Genomic DNA, 21839 nt, shown 5'->3' on the forward strand with positions numbered 1-21839 from the left:
CACACACACACACACACACACACACACACACACGGTCCTAAAAGCTTCCTGACTGTGTCCTTACTCCGGATCCCTGCAGGGAAGAGTGCTGGAACTGACTGAGGTTCGTCCCTCGCTGGGGGTAGTGTGTCGGTCCAGGGGCCGACAGCAGTCTGGGGCTAGCCTGCAGCACTGCCTGACCTGGGCTGCCTGACTTCAGGCTGCGAGGTGCCTGATGCTGACTCCCTTTGGAGGCCTGCGCACCAGAGTCTGTTTTAGTCTGCCCATGGACCCGGGATCCTGGGGTAGGAGCCCCCACCAGGCCGCTGCTGTTCAAAAGGCTGGCTTTTAAGTGGCTGCTGCTGTAGCTGTGGCCTCCGTCCGCGCTACTGCTACCACTCTGCTGGTGAAGCGAGCCTGTCGCTGGCCTGGAGTCTGTTGAGGAAGTGGGGGTGGGACTTGAGTATGAGGCTGGGGGGTGGTCCTGGGCGTGTCCTTGGTGGGAAGAGGAGAGGCGCTGGTAGACGTTCTGGCCTGATGACGGGCTGTAGGAACACCGGAATGGAGAGCTGGAGGTCTGCTGGAGGAACATCGGGCTGTCAGTCTGTCTGTGGCTTTCTGTGGCCTGCACACAAATACATACATAGGCACACTGTGTGACACTGATACATTTCTGTTCAGCTCATTTCCAGCTCTAGATGTTTAATTTGTTTTTCAGAGAAGAGGGGGGAGGGAAAAACAAAAACACAACTCCCCTTTTTATTTTAAGAGGGGAGCCACTCTTAAAATGAAGCAAGTAAGTTTGAGCAATTTTTTTCCTCAAGTATGTCTCGTCTCAGGTACCATATTCATCTTTCAAGGCCGACACGCCTGAAATGACGCTACACAGGGTCAAATATCGAAACCTTGCTGACTATTACTTCTACAACGATCTCTTATCCTGTTCCACTGTTTTTCTTAAACTTTGCTGCTGTAACTTCACACTGCCCACTTTCTGCAGTGACACAACAAATTCCCTACGTGTGGGACTAATAAAGGCCATCTTATCTCTATTATCGTATCTTGTTGAAAAACATACTTCTATAGAGGGATGACTGCACCTCTAAAGAAAATGGAAGCGCTGAATTTAATAGGACAAATGAATTCAGCAGACTAATTGCTTTTGATCATCTCCTTCATAACGGTTGGAGAACAGAATTTGAAAAAATTCTGCCAATCACCCAAGAAGTCATTGTTGAATACTGAACTTAATTTACAAGCAACTAACGCAAAACAGGGACAGCAAGTTCAAAGTGATGTGGACCAGCTACCTGGTGAGAGTAAACAGAGGGGCTGTATCTGTGTGGACTCTTCGTGGAAGAAGCCATGGACACTGCCTGCATCTCATATCGATCTACATCTGAAAACAAAACAGGACAACCAATTTCACCACTAAGAAAAGAGCAACGTTTTAAGGAAAATTAAAGAGCATACACAGATATTTCAACAGTTATCAAAATATAAATGAATCAAATTGCTTGTGACCATTTGTTGTATTAAACTATAGATTTGTCTTTGCTTTAGAATGGCACACAGCAGGATGTAAGGGACTGCCAAAGCCAAAAGTCATTTACCAAGTACTATAAAATAAAAAAATAAAAGAACATGCTAGCACCAGGTTTTAGCTGTTAGAGGTGCTATGGGATCATCTCCTACTGTACAAAGAAATAAAGACGCCAAAGATGACGATTACTATATTCTTTGGGTGTCCTTTAAAAAAAAAGAAAAGAAAAAAGAAAACAGTCAAATGGTACCCAGCGAACAGCGAATACTAATTTTCCTTAAAATAGCCATCCCTAACATACTGCTTTATACTAGGCTGTCTATAAAGTCTAACAATATATTCTTGTTGTTGTGACGTGTCGAATGCATTCATACCAGATTCCTTCTCTATGGAGCCTTCACTCCTCTTGTAACTCCGGTCCACCTTGAAGCTTCTCAGCACTCGCTCTAGAACCCCCTGGCCTTCCCTCAGACGCTCAACAGTAGTGGGGACCATCCTTGGAAAACAGACAACTGTGAGATCTGCATTCATTTATTTATTTATCTGCTAGGCTCTGAATTATTGCAATTAACATAGCCGAACATGTACTGAAAGGCCAATTTAGTGAGTCATCTTTAAAAGGACTTCTCACCACTGGTTGTTGCTGTCCTGGCGTCTGGACTGCACTGACAAGCCCGGGTGCTCCGGAGGACTGACTTCCTCTACGTGTGGGACTGAGGTGGAGTGCGCTGAGGATGAGAAGGTGCTTTGTGGAGATGCTGGAAGTGGCATCTGCTGATGGTTATGAGGATGATGGGACTCCTTGTTGTAGTGGGAGCCAGGCTGTGTGGAAGTGCCACCCAGAGAGGAGCTGCTGCTGGCTGGCTCCGAGTCACGACCACTGCCCTGCTTCCTCTTGCGGTATTCCAGCAAAGACACCTATAGCAGCAGAGGGAAGAGGGAGTCTGTTCAAACCCTGCTGCTGAGGAACTGATGGACTCACTTATGCCAGGCTGCTCGCTCAATCACACCATTCACCAAAACTGCACTGAGTGACAGGCAGACCGCATGCACCACACTAGAGAGGACTCACCTGAAAACTGTAATTACTATTAAAGAATTTTTAGAGAAACACCTTCACCAGCAGGGAGCAACGACATCTGTTGTTCTTCCATGAACAGACTTGTAGTCACGAGAGACTCAAACACAACATACTGTTGCGTTGTCAATGCAGTGTTAGTACGTAAGCTTTGACAGAGGAGCAAGCAACTTTAAATGCACCACACCATGATGCAATCACGCTGAAACAATAACTACGAAAACATATCCACAGAAGGTTCGAGCACACACACACACACACACGACACATACACACACCTGCACCGTTTACAATGAGAATGAGAGTGCTCATCCCGGCTTAATGTCATCATGACACAAAAGAACAGAGGGTTATGAAAGAGGCAGGGGAGTGGCATGACCACACACGCACACATCTATATATTATATATATATATATTTATATATACACACACATAGTATATATAGATATATAAGTGACATGGATGGCTCTTGCCTGAATCTTTCAACCAGTTTAACATCACATGTGAGGTAAGCTACAAGGCTGTACTGTCAGAGCGACCAGATGTCAGGATGAAGTTACCACAGAGCACCAAAAGCTATCAGTTTACCCCCCCACCACAATAAGGTCTACAAATGGTCACCTATTAAAAGAGCATGAAATATGTTTAAATGCCAAGCGCAGTTAATTATAAGATTTTTTTTTTATGCTTCTGTTGATTTTGACAACAACGCAGAGATATAACAACCTTAAACGAAACTTAGGTTGAAGAGTAAAGTCAATGTGACTGACTGCAGCCAGATTTAGACTGTGGTCAGTCTTTCTAGAGCAGGTTTTAGATTTGTCCTTGCTGCTGTGTCTACAGCTGATTTAAATGGCTAAATGACCTTAACATGTCTGGGAGTTTTCCAGAGGCCTGGTATTGACATAATCATTCGATTCAGGTGTGTTGACCCAGGGTGATATCTAAAACCTGCAGGACACCGGCACGCGAGGCCTGGAGTTGCCTACTCCTGTTCTATAGCATATGACTTAACCTACATAAGTGGCTAACACCCTTTAACCATATGGATTAATTACCTTGTGCTCGTTTTCTAGTGTTTTGTTTTGCTGCAGTGCCAGCTGGTAGAAACCAATAAAATGCTGGGACTTTCTCTCTGGTCGTGATTGTTATTTTCTAACAGATGAATTCAAACACTGCAGCTGAAAAGTACTCTGAAATGCACAGGAGGAATTGATGGTATTAAACAGGCCGATCACAATAGCTGAGGGTTGTGTCACCACAACAGTTATATATCCAGGGAGGTGCACATCAAATTACAGCGTAGGATTTCAGAGGGGTTTGAGATTACAACACAACTAAGGCACAGATTTTTCGTTAAGGCAGTAAGGAAGTACATGTTACTGGCAGTCTGAGGAGCAATTGCTGCTTTACTGAACTAAGTTTTTCCAAGCAGCTTCAGAACAATTATCAATCAGATTAATGAATGTTAATCTATGCATGTCAGACCCTTGATCCATGCTACGCCCCTCTTCTGGTGCCACATGATACTGTCCGTTTTCATTTTTGGGGGGGAGGGTTGCTGTGAACCACTTTGACAAATTTAGCCCCTCTTACAGTGGATGTGGATAAACCACAAGTCCCAGTTTGGAAAGAGCCATAGATGAGATGGAGCATGAGCACACCCGACACCATCATAACAATTTGTGGAATTTGTCTCTTGTGTTGAAGGCAATGGATGAACCTTACACACTTCAATGAGCTTGACTGAAATGGCAAAATAACTCTTTCTGGAAACTACAGAATCATAATTCAATGTAGGTTTTGGAGAAGGGGAGAGGGCAGAGCTGCTGGAGCATGGCGTGGGTGTTGTATGCAGATGCAAAGAAACAATATTTACATGCACACTTCTAAAGATGTAGTTGTAGGGAGAATATTCACCATATTTTGTACTGGCTTGTATTCACTTCTTACAGCTATTGCCTGGTAATCTGGCTTCCCTGTCAGCAGACTAATGGTATGCTGGTTGGCCCTCTGCCTTGGAAGAAAAGTGGAAGAGAGACTTGGCAAAGAGTGTCAAGGAGCAACGAGGAGGAGCAAGAGGAGGAAAGTAAAGGAAAAAGGAGGAAGGGTAAAATCTACAGACTGGAAATCATTTCAGATACACATAAGAGGTCAGCTTCTAAATCCCTGTGATGTTTGGTTTTGAATACCGGACACAGGGGACCAAACAGATTTAAGACAAAGTTAATGGGCAAACAGAGCACGGGGAAAAGCACATCATGAGTTCTGGCTTTTCAGTTTGTGTTTCACACAAGTTATTTGTGTCTGAGAAGAAACCCCTAAGATTTACCTGCAAAGTTACCTCAAACATCTTTTCCGTGTATCATTAAGATATGGGGAACTTGCCTTCTTTTTTTGTGGTGGATTGCTGGTGTGAGGCGGTGTGCCATTGTCAGGGTAGCCTCCTCCAAAATGGGGCTCTCCAAACGGTGACATGGACCCGGGGCCCACTTCTCCAAACAGGCCCTGGCCGCTTATCGAACCGTGGAAGGAATCTGCAGGTGAGAATCCCCCTTCTGACTGGGAGAGGCGTCGGTCGGTGGCTGTCGGGTTGCCCAGGTTTGCGTTGAGGGGAGAGCAGGTATATATGAGGTTGAACTCTGTCCTGAAGGCCTGCTCCCTGTTTTGGGGGTTTATGTCTGAAGAAGGGCATGACAGTGGGTTTAGGGAACTGGTCCCTACAGAAGATGGGCCCTGCGAATCTTGGCCTGCTCCAGATTGGGAAAAATCATCCGAGGTCATGGCAACAGGGCTCTCCATGTTGGAGGGGAGTGACAGGTCTGGGAACTGCGGCCGAGAGGCATCAAAGTCTGTCTGAAGACATGGCTGAAGGACAGGACAGGAAACGGGAAGAACAAATAAATAAACTTCATCGTTATGTCAACAGTAAAGTCATTTTCTTTATCAGTGCCATGATATGTGAGAAGAAATGTACCTCAGGGGATATGGACTCGGGACGATGGACAGGAGACGCCTCAGGGGATGATATGTTCTAGAGACAAAACAAAGTCTATTAGTGTCAAACGAAGCGTGTCTTTTTCTGAAGTCTTGCAATCTGTTCAAAACCAAGAGATTGAGATGTTTAGGGGTGGTGGCCATCAAACTCTTACACACAGCCCTTCTAGAGTTTGCTGCTGTGCAACAAGATTGAACAACTAAGTGAGGTAATGTGAGGTTGTTGCAACAGGTCCTGACACAGATGAGTCAGCTGAGCAGAGTGCAGCTCCCTCGGAGTGACAGAAAAGGAAATTTGTACATCACTAAACTCTCCTTTGTGGCCTGTTGGATTTCACTGGACTTTGATAGTAAATAAGCTCAGGCATCAGAAAACTGTGTGGATATTTATGCCCTTACTTCAAACTGCAACGGTGTGTTGCAGCGGCTGGCAGGCAGTGAGGGCATAGGTGAATAGGCCAGACCGTTGGGCAGCAGGGAGCCACAGGGAGTCTGGAGCAGTGGGTGGAGGGAGTCCTCTGGAAATGGAGGGGTGATGGGTGATAGCGGGCGAAGCAGGTGGTCCGAGGGTGCTGGTGTTATTTCTGTAATATACTTGGAGCGACGCTTTTTAAAAGGTGCAGTGAGTTCTGTGATTTAAAAAACATGACAAAAACAACAAGAACGTTAAGTAGCCTAGGACCACAGTTACAACAGTCAAACATATTTGCAGTTACAAACAAACTTTTCATTTAGTGCCGAGTTCTGAATCATGCTTCACTGATCTGCTAGCTTTGGTGCTTTCTTAGCCAGATGGAGGTGTGGAAGCAATTACCACTGGATAGGGGGTTCGGTGTGGATCTGCTACTGGTACTTTGCTGGGAGGAGGTGGACTCTGTGCCATCCTCCACACTGGCCGAGCAGCTCTCATCCTCCACCTGTTTGATCCATCTCTGCATAAAGACGACCACAAAGGGTTTATGAGAAAAAAGAGAAAACAGACAAGAACACACACTTGTTTTGCCACCAAATGTGAAACATCCAATTTGTGTGTGGGATACACACCCATCCATCCCAAAAACACCTTTTTCCAAGTTTACCTTTTTGTAGCAGCCGTAAGTGCCATCCATTTGGAGCGGACGAGGCCGGCGTCTCTCAGGGTTGAACGGGGAACCGAAGCGGATGTAGTGTCTGGGTGTGGTGCAGATGAGTGATGACTGAGAGAGACCTGGAAGCATGTTCAGCGTGGTGGCTAGAACTGTGGGGTCAGTGGTTATCCGCAGTGGGCGCTCAACAGGCACCTCCTGGTGGATTCTCTCTCCTCCAGGAATTTTGTCATTTAGCCATTCTGTCACCAGGTACTGAGAAGAAAATGGAAAGTTACATTTGCATAGTTCATAGAAGGTAAAGGACTTTGTACAGTGGAACCCTGACGTACGAATACCCCATTTAACGAAAAATTCAAGTTACGAAGTCACTTAACAGCAACATTTCTGCCCGTGTTACAGCAAAATGCCCGCGTAACGAAATCCGCTGGCTCTGATTGGCTGAGCCCAGAATGCCTACAATGCCCACAAGCCTTCCGAATCACATGACAACCCCCTTGGCTTTCGTACTTGCGCTTCGCTGTTCCACTTGAACGACGTATTGTTGTTGCAGTTAGCAATTAGCCTATCGTTTACTCAAAAGGCGCGATGGGTGCTTCGACTTGTGAAAATTTTCCACTTACGAAAGACCCTCGGGAACGAATTAATTTCGTATGTCGGGGTTCCGCTGTATTACTTTTAGTATATGTAGAAAGTCTGACCTTCTTGGTCTTGGGGTACCGCAGATTGCCTCTGTTCATGCAGTTAAGGCCTTGGCCATCTCCATCTACAAGAGGACCACCCAGGCTGTTCTCCCCGTGGCTGTGTTCAGCACCGTATGCACCCTGACTTCCCTCCTCGTCCACAGCAGCACCCTGATCTGCTGATGTTGGTGTTGTTGCCCTTGCTGCTGCTGCAGCTGCTGCAGCTTGTTGGGCGAGGGCTTGGCGTTGCCGTCGGGCACGCTGGGATGAGCTTGACCGGTAGCGAGATATTCGACTCTTAGGACGAGGCTTGGTGGGTTTTATGGGTTTAGGGGGAGCAACAGGGGCAGGCAGGATGGGGAGGGAGGGTTTTTCTTCAATAGATGGTGCTTCCTGCAACATAAATGCAATGATTAAACTGGTTCAATATAGAACACAAAAGAAATTAGAAATCTAAAATTTTTCTTTGTGACTGACCACAACATAGGTGGTGCGTCGCGTGCTGATCCCAACTCCAGTGTGCTGGGGGATGGAGGAGTTCCCTGTGGGGTTTCCTGCCCCATCCTCAGTTTCTAAACCCTCCTCCTTGACTTCAGCTCCTCCTATTCTTCTCCTCCTCCTTTCGAGGATGTTAAGAGACTATGTGGACAGGCAGACATGTAAGTCAGTGTTATGTGAATTACCGAGAGTGGACAACTTAAATCATGAAATGCAATGTGACTTACTTTTTTATTGGAGATGACCCCATTTTCATCAACTTCTCCTTCGTCCCCCTCTTCCACCTTAACTTCATCTGTCAGTCTCTCCTAATTGCACAGACAAGCATCACATGAGGTAATGACCTTACCTGACAAGCAACAAATTGAATCATGTAACACTTCTAAAAAACCGCAAGCCTGCACTTTACAAAAATGTATTAAAGCAGTGTTTATAGATGTGGCGATTTTTAATCTAAAGCTAATGTAGAACTCTTATTGCTGCCTAACCTCAACGCTGAACACAATTATTTGGAAAATCAAATCTAACCACGCGCACACACACACACCTCTGTGTCACTGGTCCCCTGTAGATCGCTGGTGTCCTGTTGCTGCTGCTCCAGCATCTGGTTTCCATCAGCAGCTAGACTGCCCTCCAGCTCTTTCCTTCGTGCTTTTCTCCTTCGTGTCTCGGCACCAATCAAAGGGGAAGGAGGCGGCAGGGAAGGGGGACTCACCAAGTTATCCCTAGGGCTCAGGTTGTGCTTCTGCACTGGGCAGTTTTGGTTGCTTTTATGGCAGGCACAGTCCACTTTGTAATTACTGTTATTTTGTTAAAAAAAAAAAAAAAACCCAATAAGAAAACAGAAACTGATTAAAAGAAAGGAGAACGTCAGAGAGGACAGCAACTGACCAGCTATTGAACTCGTAGTCAAATCCAATGGTGACCTCAGAATCTTTTGTGATTTGCCTGACAGCATAGATGCACAGATGGATCATGCCCTCAGCGATCATATGCCGGACCTGTGGTAGAAAGCAAGCTTATGGGTTGTTTTAGCTGCAAGAATTGACTGAAAACGTCAAACATTGCTAACTAGCAAGCATTTAGATTTATTTTTCAAAATGCTTAACAGCTGACCTCGGCATTGGGTGTACAAGACCTCCTGATGAAGCGGGCGTCATTTCCGAAAGTCCTGGCATCAACGCACATCTCTACATCATTAAATTTTGAGTAGAACAGCACGAACGGGTATGGTCTAGAAAGAAAAATAGAGTGAAAAGCTGTTCACAGGTGAAACAATGTATTTAGACAAAATTCCGATTACATATTTTGTAGTTTAGTAGCTCATTAACAATTACTTTTTGAAGAAGTGCCCATTGACTTCAAATTGTTGTTTGAGCATGACCTTTCCCCGGTATTCAATAATGAGTGTGTCCGGCTCCAGGTTCTTTGCTGCTCGGAGTATCTTCCTGTGTTTCTGCACCCGTGTTACTCGGCCAAGCTGGAGCTATAAAGTTATTTTTTAAAGAGACAGGCAAACATTAAAAACATTATACTTTTTCCTTATCTTCTTTCATAAGTAAATAGGGTATAAAGTAAAAACTATAAACCAAAATCTTGGACTCTTGGACACAGACTGCACTCAGTGTCTGAAGTCCTGAAGAGCGAAGGAGCAGAAAAATTGCCTGAAACAGAGAGGGGTCGGCCTTAATCTCAGAGAGTGGCTCCTGTTCAATCCTTTTCCTTGCAAGAAACAGCCAATCAGAAAAAAGTTTCCTGGAAGGGGGGAGGAACTAAAATGGGCTATTAGATAGCGGATGAAGTGAAAGACTGCACAGAGGGTCAGTATAACAAAGGATCATTTTTAACTGTCAATCAGAAAAGATAACAGAGGATAAAATTAATATCACAGGGTTCTTTGAAAACAGAATTGCGATTGGATCTTAGCAAGCAGCCAGCAGTAGGGACGGGAATCGAGAACTGGTTTTTGTAGAGAACCAGTTCCCAGTCGTCCAATTCCTTGGAATCGTTAGTTTGGTTACGGGTTCTTGCACTCTTGCTACGATCAGCTGTTTTCAGTTTGTGTGTCACAGGAGGAAAATAGTGGTGCAGTCTACAGCGTGGATGTGGATATTACTTTCATGACATAAAAAGGATGAGAGCACATTGGTTAAGTGGAGACTGCTACACTAGAATGACCGTGGCAAATGCTTTAAAGTCTCTTTGTTGTGGTTTTCATCTTTGCTTTGTGTCCATACCTAACTACTAAGAGAAAGATCCTGTGTCCTCATTAGGATAGGGATTTGTGTTGGTGTGTGGGGCTGTAGCCTCAGGTTTATATTGTTAATTGTAATTATGAGACAGTGTCTTTGAGGTCATTTTACAGAGTAAGATGAAACTAACGTGAGTAGTATATCGAATGTCTTTCTCCTGCGTGTAATTAAGAAACGTACTGCATTACTTTTAAGAAAGTATTCTGTGAAATAACTTTTTAACTTTACTTTTTGAGTAACAGCCCCAACACTGATCACAACAAAGATGGGAAAAACATCCAACATGCACAAACATTTGACCACACAGCATGTAATTAATTTGCATGAATGCTGCTCAGAGATGATGATTCTCAAATTGGAGCAAGGAATCGAATCCATAAGTGATATCGATAATGGAATCAGAATCGCTCAATTCTTATTAATTCTCATCCCTAGCCAGCAGATTCCATTAAAACCAGTAATGGAGACATAATGGCACAACTAAGTCACTTATCATACCGACTGGGATGTTCTTCAACATTTTTTTAAAATCTATCCATACAAAGTTTTATTTGTAGGACTGACCTGCATCTGTGAGCCCAAAACCGTATTGTTACAGGTCAGCTCAGTGCGGTTGATGGTGTCCATAGAATCCATTGAGGCATGTATCTGTGTGGTTGAAGCAGGTGTCGTGGCCCCACTTTCGCTCTTTGAGATGGTGGTACTGGCTGATCGGTGAAGCTGGAGCAGTGTCTGCACATCTGCGCTGTACTGGTTGGCAAGAGCCTCCTCATACTGGTCTGTCCACTGGCGGATCCTGCTCTCCCATCCCTCTTCTGTGTTCTCATCCAACACACTAGCCTCTGTGGTAGAGTTCTGTACAAAAGTCATGATCAAGAGAACTGTCTAAGAGTCTATGTGAGATGCACAGAGAGGAATTTTTTTTTTCTTAATGGGCTCTGTTGTCTAGAACTGTCTAATGTTACCTTCATCCTCATAGACTTCCTAGAACCCTCTCTGAAAGCCTAAAAGAAAGAAAAATAAACCAATTTAAAGAAATGGAGATTTTATCATAAAAACTGAGCTGGGGTCAATATATCAGTACAAGAAAAGCAGCACAAGAGAAAAAAAACAAAACAAACTCCATTGTGGATCTTACACAATGTAATCTTATGAGGCAGAGAGGGTTTGTGTGTCCATGCATGTATTGTGTGCATAAAAGATGATTTTCTTAGATGAAACATTAAAATACATTAAGAATAGCTGAATCTGCCCCACCTGCTAGCATTGCATTCAGTTAATATACTCCCAATTTCAAGAACAACCAACAATCAGTTGAAGTTTATAGGACAGGAGGCTCTCCCGGAGAGCAGTCGACTGGCATCGGGAACCACAAAAGTAATATAATGAGCCTGTGGGAAGAGCTGTGCGCTAGCTAGCTAGCATCAAATTAACTAAAATTGTAAACGAAGAATGAAGAAATTTTAATATACTTTAACTGATTCAATTAAATCTTATTTATATAGCACCAAACCACAGTCACCTCAAGGCACTTAATATTGTAAGATGCAGGGCGTGCAATGACAAGATGAAGCCATGTAGAAATAATAACAGGCACCTGTGTGTGGGAAACTGTATTTTCTCATACTCTGCTTTACTCACTTTAATCTTCTTGGCCTTCTGTGTTCCACGGGCCTTCTCTGTGCTCTTCTTCCTCTTTTTGGATTTGCTCCTTTTGACTCTGTTGACAGTGAGTTTGATGCTGGTTGGTGTGTGCTGGGTGGCAGTATAGGAGATGGTGGAGGGTGACACCTCTTCATCACCACTCTCGGTTGCGCTACTCTCTCCAGCTACAAAAAAAGAGCAAATAAACAGGTGTTGATAAACCGCCTTCTCTGAGATGAAAACTGTAGTTAATGAAGTGAACTGTGATACCTGAGACATTTTCTGTTTTTTTCCTGTGTTGGCCTTTTACTCCTTTCCTTCGGTCCAGTCCCCTGTGATACAAAGGCAACAAAACAAATCAAATCAGACAAAAAAAATTAAAGGGGGTGATGTCATAAAGGCTTTTACCGGATGCTGTATTATTGTCACAGCCTGAATTTTAATAAAAAATAATTTTCTCTTATTTCCATTAAACAGGTTAAGTGCTACACACTTGTACCAGTTACAGCAGTTGGAACCTATGTTCCAGCATTCAGACAAGAAGGGCTTTTACACGTCTCACCTGCAGTTGTCGCATTTGATGAGCAGGCCGTCCGGCGTCAGGTTGCAGTGACACCAGGAGGCCCCATCCTCCTCTGAGGAGCTGTCGCTGTCGGCCGAGTTGTCCTCAGCAGTATCGTGATAGTGAGAGCTGCGTACCACGCCGTTGAGATCCATACGGGGAATGATGGTTTGAGAGAGCGGGGAGGCGGGTGGGGTTGGGGGAGGGGGCGCGCCATAGTTGTGATCCTGACAACACACAACGGAAGACTGTTGCATCTTCAAACAACGGGTGTTCAGGCAAAAAAGGGAAACGGAAAATGGAGACGAATGAAAATGAGGGCAAAAAAAAAAAAAAAAAACCAAGTATGTGAAACAGTTCAGTTGTTAATACCAGAAGTAGTGTGTGGTTACCAAAGACTAATAGCAGGACTTATATTTATACATCTAAACTAGAAACATCACCAGTTCTTAGTTTTACTCTTATTGTGAAATCATAACAGAAGACACTTGAAAAGATTAGGAAAAAGGAAAGACCAGATAGATTAAACTGGGTCATTTTAAGCCACTAAAACATTCACAATTGTACACAAGTACTCCCATTATGAAAAGTAATACTTCAATAAGACATGCTATGATTAGAGCTGATGATTAGGGAAGAGCCGTTTGAACTCACAGCATATGGTAGCCCCCGATACCCATGACTCTGTGCGCTCCCACAGCTGTGGTTGTTGTAGTTTTTCTCATTCACTGCAGGGCTTGCTTCAACTGACTCAGGGCTGGAAAAAATAACAATATATATATATATATATTTAAAACATTATAAGAGAGACATAGAGATAACGCTGTAGACATTTCCCCACTTTGCCTTTTTTACCAATGTTACACAAGCATCTGTTTTAATAAAGATCAGTCACTAGATGGCACCAAGATCCTTCACTCGCTGCCCTGCCTGGAAGAGCAGCAATTTAGGAAATGGAATGTGGGCCGCCATTATGTTATGCAACTCCCTCGCCCTTTAGTTAAGGTCTAACCAAACCAGACCGGGAACAACCTTTCCTACTCTTGCCTCGTATTCCAATACTGAAGCTAACATCAAGGTTAAAAAAAATAATAATAATAAATAACCACTGTGTGTGTAGTATGTCTGTCTGTCTTTTTTTTTTTTTTTAAACTCCCCTGCCTGAGCTTTGCAGGAAACTGAAGGGGGCCATGAACAGGGTTGGATGGGAAAGGGTCCAACTGCATTCCAAATAACCTCAGTCACGTAGGCAGATTTACCTTCAAAGAAGTGGCAACTGTGCTCACTTGATCTGTCTGTATACATTTTTTCAGATGCTATTCAATAGTTTGGGCATGGAGAAGAACAACATACATCTAGCTGCTTAATAAGAGGTGGAAGATAAGAACCTGTGACACAGGGAGAATAATTCAACTCTTGGATATTGGCTGTTCTTTTTGTCTGTGTAACAGACAGTGGTTGTCTCAAGTCAACTTAAAACAACCTTGAAAATTCATTTTAGAAGTCAGTTTTACAGTCGTGTCAAAATGTCACATCTGGTATTTTTTTCAATGTCTATCAAAATACAGACTTCATGTAACATCATGTTACAGTTTTATGTTCAAAGTACAAAGCAGTCCCCTTAGAAATTATTTCAAAATAACACATTTGATTATGCATTGTGTAAGCGCTTCTTGAATTCATCTTAGAGGGCACTGGGGGTGCAGCAGTGTTAGCATCATATTCATACTTTGTTAGAAACAAATAATCACATTTTCCAAACACAGGAAATGCCGTTCAAACAGAAAGAAAATGTTCTGCTTTATGATGACTACTGCCATTGCTTTCAGCATTTCTTTTGCCCTGAGCACTCAAGCTACTTTACTCTTTTGCCCTTGGTCAGATCTTTGCAATCTTAAATTCCCTGTTCAACCACATTAACGCTTATGTTTAACAAATAATGAGCAGCTAGAGCATTATATAGTTCCACATAAACACACATTTTCCAGACATCTCTGGATGGTTGAAAACTTATCTGACTCCTTGTTGTGCAGTACAGTAGCAATACATGTAGATAATCAGGTTAAACAGGAAGTTTGTTTTCCTGGCACTCTTGTTCTATTTAAGCCATGTTACATCCGCATATGAGTATAAGGAGGTTGGGAGACATTTTAATCAGTAGAGCTGATGATCTTAACAACAAAACTCAGCTCTTACAGAACATTTCTTGCAAGTCACACCTTGCTGAAACTGACTACGTACTCTGATCCAGCAGCCATATCTGAATAAGACGTTTCAGGTGTGGTGACTCCCAGAGCGATTACTATGCTCATGACGTCCAGCACAGCGACGCGTGGGAGGGGGGGAAGAGGGGGGAGGAAGGGGAGGGGAAGGGGGGGGACAGGATGGGATAGGGGAAGGAGGAGAGGTGAAGCGAGGAATCACAGGGTCCCAATTACAGCAACAGACCACTCCAGAGGTGGGGTGCCGCCGAGCCGTAGCCCACGGCTCACGGTCATGGGGGACCTGAGAAGAATGGGTACAAGACAGACATGCCATCAGTTACATACAGATCCATTGCCTGAATACAGACAATCAACGAATGGCTCAAAATAAGCAATGCATCTTGGAATGAACTGCATATTCAATCATAGACATGTTATCTTCTATAGACAGCTTTGTGTGTCTAATATTATAAAACAGGAAGTATTATTGTGATTTAAATGTAATATCAGGAATGGCACATATATAAAACGGTTCCAGTAAGGCATCAAATGCCAACCTTTTTGCCCCATTTCCTGAAAATCTTGGACTCGAGAACAATTTACTCACATTTGATATCCATTTCACTTTTTTGCAAACTGTCATCCAACAACTATTCATCCATACCTATTGCCTGACATTTCAACTGCAGTATTTATCATTTACATTTAGTCAAATCCTTTAAAAATGAAAAGTCAAATGGTTTACTCTTTATGTTTAGATCATAATTAACTGCTAACTGTATTTACAGCTAATAATTTTCGAATGTCTTACAAAACATAACTGTTTGCTAAACATAGTATTTTTTCTGTTATGTTTAGCTAACATTTCTGCTCCTTTATCCTTATTGTTAGCTAGTTGCAACTTCTCGTGTAGGCCTTTAACAAAAAGGTTTCACTTGTTACCAGTACCAAGTAAGGTATTTTTGTATTTGTTTGTGTATTTCTACAGGTTTTTCATGACACCTAGCAGTTAATTTATACTTCCTGTTCTTACTTTTGTTTATTTAAGTGTTTCATTGGGGAGTGGACCGTCAGTTACTTCCCACAAAAGCAACCCTGACTCCCACCCACGAAGGTAGTTGTACCCTTGGTTGCAAATCACTGCAGTAAACCAAAGGGAAAGTGTGTGCAATGCCAGGAACCTGGACACACAGCTAAATTGAATGCAGCTGTTAATCATTTTCATATTTAGTGTGGTTTTCCTGTTATGGAATCAGAGTGTCAGCATTGAAAAAAGGCTACAGACTTATGTTTAGTGAAACGCTGACTCTATACCTACTCAAACAACTTTCCTTGTCACAGCTGTTTGATTAAACAATGAATAAGTTACTGAGTTGCCTCCAACATTTTTTTTCCCAACAGCTTTCCAAAGCTCAACATTTATGGTGAAGTCCATATTTCTGATTAAACACAAAAAGATGACCACTAACTGAATGTACATTCCCTAATGAAAAAGACAGGGCTTGTTTATAAGGGCACTTTACCATATATAAACATTAATATATAAACAACTACCAGAGTTTACAACAGGTTACTGCCTTGACTGAAAACTGACAGTGTTGTCAGGTTGTCACGACCACATAACCTAAACATTAAACAGGAAACCCACTGTTGCACAAATAACGAACCAAATTTGCTGAGTCATCTTGACAATAAAGGCTTCATGTAGTCGAAGAGAGCATTTATCTGCCTGCGTCTACAATGATAACTTGATAAGGACATTGTGTGATGGGCCCATCTCTTATCCATACGGAGGTGTTTAACATGGAGGAGGGAGGTGAGACTATTCAAAGAGCAGAAAAAACAACCAGGGGATTTACAGCTCTGCTTACACTCCCATCAGGATGCAGTAATGGAGAAACCAATAGGAGGCGCTTTTTTGCTCAGACAGCTGTAGAGGTGAGTCATTCAAGATGAGGCCCATCCCTCTTGTCATGTGACCACACTTAGCTGAAACACTGACCCACACTGTATCTTGTTCTCCTGCTTGCGCTCGCTCAACGACCCTGACAGAAGCGGAGCTAAAGGCAAGATCTGCAGAAAGAGGAACACGTCTTCCTGTGCGCTGTTCACACGACAATGAGAGGATTTGGCTCTCACCAAGGTCATCCCCTGGTCAAACAAGCACATAGATACATTAGCTTATAAAACCCCATAGTGATGAGATCCATTGCAACAAGAGTAAGCCCGACACTCAAACAGGCTGCTTTAATAGCAGGCATCCATGTTAATTAAGAACAACAGGATGCATGACATTTCTAGAGTGGTCCCTTGGCTACAGCGAGTGCTGCCCTTGTGCCCCAGCCCCAAGGCAACTACAGAAAGATTGGGAGCTTCCAATAATGTCAAGGTCAGCTCACTGTCAAAAAGAATGTCAGCACCATAGAGCTGAAAATGCACATGTGCCTATGCACATGGGTAGGTGACAAGAAGAAAACAGCTCCCATGCATCTATCAGATGAGGACACAAGACACACACACACAAAAATATTTCGCTCTTTCAGGAACTGCTCTTTAAGCATGACTTACGGGATACATGAAAACAAACAACAACCACAGACAGACAACGACTTAACTGAAGTTTGCCTCAGATTTAGATATTTAGAAGATGGCATGTAGTAGAGCACCTCATTCAGGGGCTCTTTAAGCTGCTGGCGATCCCTGTGGAAGATCACTGCCTCAGAAATAGACACCTTGGGCCTACCCAACTCAAAGTCTCACTACTTGGGATCCTTCCAAAAGAACCAGACGGGGTGCTAGGGAGGTAAATTCCATACGAAGAAGGAAAGCCTTTCTTTACCTCGCTTCTCCTCCCTAACACCACCCTCTCTCCCTTGTTCATTCCTCCAGCCATGAATACTGGCTCAAATTACCAAAAGGCTCAAAGTCTTTTCACTTCAGTAGAACAGAGGCCATTTCGGAGACAAGTCCAAAGGGGAGGAACATGCACATAAAATGAACAGCTCATAAGGAGACACAAATGTCACTTAAATCTCTCTCATAATGCCAGACGAGTCTTTGTATATTGTACAAATACCTGGTTTAAATAGTGAGCACATTTCATATAGTGACGAGCATGCATATATATTATTAAAATATGACAAATTAACATCAGAAAAATGAATGAACTGCGTCTGAATAGTGCATAACACAATTCGCCACACTATGAATGATGTACGCTGCTCACGCACTGCACTAAAAGATAAACTCTAAAATAACAAAACAACATCATCCAGCTATTTTCTTATCTGAAGTGGGTCACGGGAGCACCAGCAAGGAATCCCAGACCTCCCTCTCGTCAGCTACCTCCACCAGCTTAACCAGGGAAATGCCAAGCCTTTCCCAGGCCAGCTCATAGACATACCATATTTTCCACAATGTAAGTCGCACTTAACTTTAAATTTCTCCAAAATTGACAGTGCACCTTATAATCCAGTGCAGCTTACGTATGATTTCTGGTTGTGCTTACTGACCCCGAACCGATTTTATGAGGTACACGGCGCTCAAAAATCTGTCAAAAATGTTTTAGTGTGACTTTAGTAAGTTATGAAGCTGCACCGCTTGATGGATTATCGGAGCATTACGGCTACCGTAGTCAGGCGCCTGGCGGAGTAATCCAGGTCCTCCGTCCGCTTCAGGCCCCAAAGTCAAATGAACACTGCGGCATCACTGAGAGTTAAAAACTAAAAATTTTCACCTTTAATAAAATTATCAGTGTTGCTGCTTTACCAGGTGTAACAATTAAGTCTAACATCCAGGCATCCATGAAAACAGAAGTCAGCAGGAAGTTAGCTCGCTAGTTTCCACCTAAAAACATGATATAGCATGTTCTGACTGAGAGATTTCTGAAAAAATTAAACGTACAGCTCTGCTATCACTTCCAACATAAATGAAGACAGAAAACTAAACAGCAGTGACGTTTGTAGGGTTACTGAAGATTGGCTAGCTGGTATATAATGCTGTGCTACGTGAACGTAGCGACACAGCTATGTTAGCATAACATAAACACAGTGAAGCTGGAGGGATGAACGCTGACTTTTTTTTCCACTTAATAAAAGTTAACGTGAGGGTTCCTGATGCTGTAAAAGGACCAAACTTCAGGAGAACAACAGAGATAATCCATCCACAATACGAGGTTATTCATTAATATACTGCAACAAAACAAGGGATTGGAGCAGCTGCGAGAGATTTCAGTATTAATGAATCAATGGTACGGAAGTTAAGCAAAAAGAGTAAGCTGAGTAAAGTTTGATCTGATTTTGTTTCGCTTAATGCGCCTTATAATTCAGTGCGCCTTATGTATGAAAACAGACCCGCTCATCGACGGTGCGCCTTATAATCCGGTGCGCCTTATGGTCCTAAAATACTGTAATATTCCCAGCACGTCCCAGATCAACGCCAGAGCCTCGACCTGGTAGGACATGCCAGGCTGGAACAGCTTACCCTGGAGGCAACAGCCATCTTCTTTTCGATGTTGAGGAGTACCGGCTCTACTCTGAACCCCTCCAGAATGACTAAACTTGTCATCCTATTGCCAGGCCAGAGCTCATCCACCTTTCGGATAAAGCTCATTTATGCTACCGGTATCCGTGATCTCATTCTAATAATAATAATAATAATAAAAATAATAATAATAATAAATTGGATTTATATAGCGCTTTTCAAGGCTAGTTTCAAGGCACCCAAAGCGCTTTACAATGCCACTATTCATTCACTCTCACATTCACACACGGGTGGAGGCAAGCTACGGTAATAGTGTTAATAATAAGATCAGGCCTAGAGTAACAGATGTTTGGCATTTCTCAACAACAAGACGCCATCTGGTGGCAGATAGATGCATAACATTTAGGCCATATATACACACACACACACACACACACACACACACTCTAACATGGTGCTTCACAAATAACAACAGAATGGCAAATTTAATCTTAGTCCAGATCATTTCCTCTACTGCAGCACTATTAACCAAGTCTTTATGTAACCAAATTATAACGACCTTACATGGTGGACCATATTAATTTGGCAAATAAACAAACAAAAACAAAACATTGTTCTAAAGAAATGTACAGATTAAGTCAATAAAAACTACAAAACGACAGGAAGTCCAGATTTGGTTTACCACATCGAACGAGTAACAAAAAACTATGGTGAATGTTCAAAAGTTTAGCATCATACCTGCTGCTGGTAAGCATTACACCAACATTTTCAATCCCAATACAGATAATGTGTCCTTGAGGAATACGGCTTTGTTTTAGATGGTGCAACTAGCCAACTTCACAAACTGCCCTTGGTAATCTATGCCAGAAATGCTACTCAGATAAATTTTTATTCTCGTTTTTTCAATGTACAATGGCAGTGACCAGTTCAACACCACCAACCAGGACAATGAGCTGTACATCTCCACAACATTCGAGAAGGCTAGAGTACCAACCTTCCTTCTAAAAATGATCCAGTAATGTGGTTGACTAGAACTATACAACATTTGAGTAGCATTTAAGAACGAGTTATAAAATCCTTCACCTGCAAGCCTTAGAATAGGACTGCAATATCACTTCTGCATTAAGGTAATGCTGATATTACCATGTGAGAAAGGCACAGCACTGGAATAAATGCAATTAAGTCAACTGAACAAAATCTAGAGCATGTACTGTGGCCATTTTGTTTACAGTAAAATGTTGACTTCAGTGTTGCAAATTTAAAATACTGTTTTTGAAGCTACACTAAGAGCTAAATGACCTCCAAGAGACAAAGAACATGGCACTACAGGTACACTACACTACAGGTAGAACACTGAAAAACAACCACTGGCTTTGTTTTTCTTTCTGAAAATGAAAGAAATACAAAGCCAGTGGCTATTCTCAGATTTCAATTTCACAAAGATTAACCTGTGCGTGCATTTTTTTTCTATTTTATGTGCCATTACAATTTTGACTAAGACATTAAATTAACTGGCGAAGCAGGCCAAACACCATGTCTTGCCACCTATAGCTTTGATGAAACCAATAAGTGGTCTTCACAGGCACAAACATAAACAAAAACAACAACAACAAAAGCAAAAAATTCCCCAAAAACAAAACTGGAGTTTAACATCATGTCCATGCACAGTGTCCACCTGTGCCCGACCAAGCCTCCACAACACGTACAGTCCAGTGAGATTACACCAACCCCCTCACTCTGCCCCCGCACACATGCTGGCTGTACTAGGCAGGATATGAATATATCTGCCATTCCCCAGAAATGTGCAGGTTGAACTGCACTCTAAGCAACAGCAAAAGGAAATAGAAGATGAAGAGCAGGCAAATCAATAGGGCCTGGCTTAAAGACAAACGGGATATGCGGTCAGGGAGAGCATGGCTCAGTCCAGATCTTATTTCACACTTACCCAAACAAATTCACAATAAAACAAAATGATAAACACACACACACACACACACACACACTAAACAGGATGTGAGGGACTTTAACATAGATTTGTACCGAGCATTTTGACATGCATTATAATGCTGCTTCGCAGATTTCTCTAAACACAGAACATCTACAGGATAATGAGCCTCTTAAGGGAGGATATGAAAAGATGGCCTTTATGGTAGGTATTTTTATCCACGTAGTTCATTTGTACATTTTAATATGACTAACAATGGCTTCCACTGCCATGGTGACATAACAGTTTGTTTCTCTCAAGCAACAAAATATTACTATTATTATTCTCATAAAAAGAAGGCAAAAATTACCCACACAGCTCAATCAGTAGCTTATTCCAAACTGTGTCATTCTCTTCCCTGAAATCTTTGAACCAGGCAAAATAGAACATTTGAATAAACAAGATGAAACATTCAGATACTTGGGACTACAGACTATCCCTCACTGCACTGCAGCAGCATAATCGTGGGCTTCAACCACAATTACAAGGTGCAAGAGCTGCCTGAAACAGATATGGTTTCCACACAGCCAGCCAGCTGAGAATGCTCCTGCAACAAGCTGTGATCTGACTGAGGCATCGGCCAACTGTTCAGGCAACTGCACACAAATATAAACAACAAAGCCTACTCTGCATAACCTCAAAACATGTGGGTAAAGGGACGAAGTATGAATAAGTGATGCAAGCATCAGGTCCACACACAGTTAAGAATATTATATGCTATAGTGACTTGCAGCTGAGTTTATCTGTCACTAGATAATGCTTCAACTTTAGCCATGATGTGGCTGTTGTCATGCTGAGCGGTCAAGCTTCCTGGGAGCGCAGTGTGGCCTTCCATTAACACAACAAT

At 42.8% G+C, this 21839-nt stretch overlaps 1 protein-coding gene across 5 annotated transcripts in view; it reads right to left on the minus strand.

Annotated features, from left to right (window-relative positions):
* The window catches only part of setd5 (SET domain containing 5), a 30484-nt gene that overhangs the window by 2974 nt on the left and 5671 nt on the right, over positions 1-21839 (minus strand). The window contains exons 2-25 of one of the 5 annotated variants that reach the window (XM_014338834.2): positions 14564-14827; positions 12977-13079; positions 12323-12549; positions 12031-12092; positions 11758-11945; positions 11082-11120; positions 10681-10971; positions 9202-9350; positions 8981-9098; positions 8756-8865; positions 8412-8664; positions 8092-8172; positions 7844-8005; positions 7385-7759; positions 6678-6938; positions 6413-6530; positions 5998-6227; positions 5579-5635; positions 4990-5469; positions 4522-4614; positions 2154-2440; positions 1897-2018; positions 1290-1378; positions 3-604 (exon numbers count right to left, since the gene is read on the minus strand). In XM_014338834.2, the coding sequence (XP_014194320.1) occupies positions 38-604; positions 1290-1378; positions 1897-2018; positions 2154-2440; positions 4522-4614; positions 4990-5469; positions 5579-5635; positions 5998-6227; positions 6413-6530; positions 6678-6938; positions 7385-7759; positions 7844-8005; positions 8092-8172; positions 8412-8664; positions 8756-8865; positions 8981-9098; positions 9202-9350; positions 10681-10971; positions 11082-11120; positions 11758-11945; positions 12031-12092; positions 12323-12549; positions 12977-13079; positions 14564-14634 (4533 nt within the window). In that variant the 5' untranslated portion in view covers positions 14635-14827 and the 3' untranslated portion in view covers positions 3-37. Of the gene's footprint in view, positions 1-2; positions 605-1289; positions 1379-1896; positions 2019-2153; positions 2441-4521; positions 4615-4989; positions 5470-5578; positions 5636-5997; positions 6228-6412; positions 6531-6677; positions 6939-7384; positions 7760-7843; positions 8006-8091; positions 8173-8411; positions 8665-8755; positions 8866-8980; positions 9099-9201; positions 9351-10680; positions 10972-11081; positions 11121-11757; positions 11946-12030; positions 12093-12322; positions 12580-12976; positions 13080-14563; positions 14828-21839 lie in introns of all 5 variants that reach the window. The other 4 variants (XM_014338832.2, XM_014338836.2, XM_042226623.1 and 1 more) reach the window with 4 other exon arrangements.

The sequence above is a fragment of the Haplochromis burtoni genome, unplaced genomic scaffold (assembly GCF_018398535.1).
Source record: "Haplochromis burtoni strain Fernald_Lab_line unplaced genomic scaffold, NCSU_Asbu1 Contig_221, whole genome shotgun sequence".
In the NCBI taxonomy this organism is placed as follows: domain Eukaryota; kingdom Metazoa; phylum Chordata; class Actinopteri; order Cichliformes; family Cichlidae; genus Haplochromis; species Haplochromis burtoni.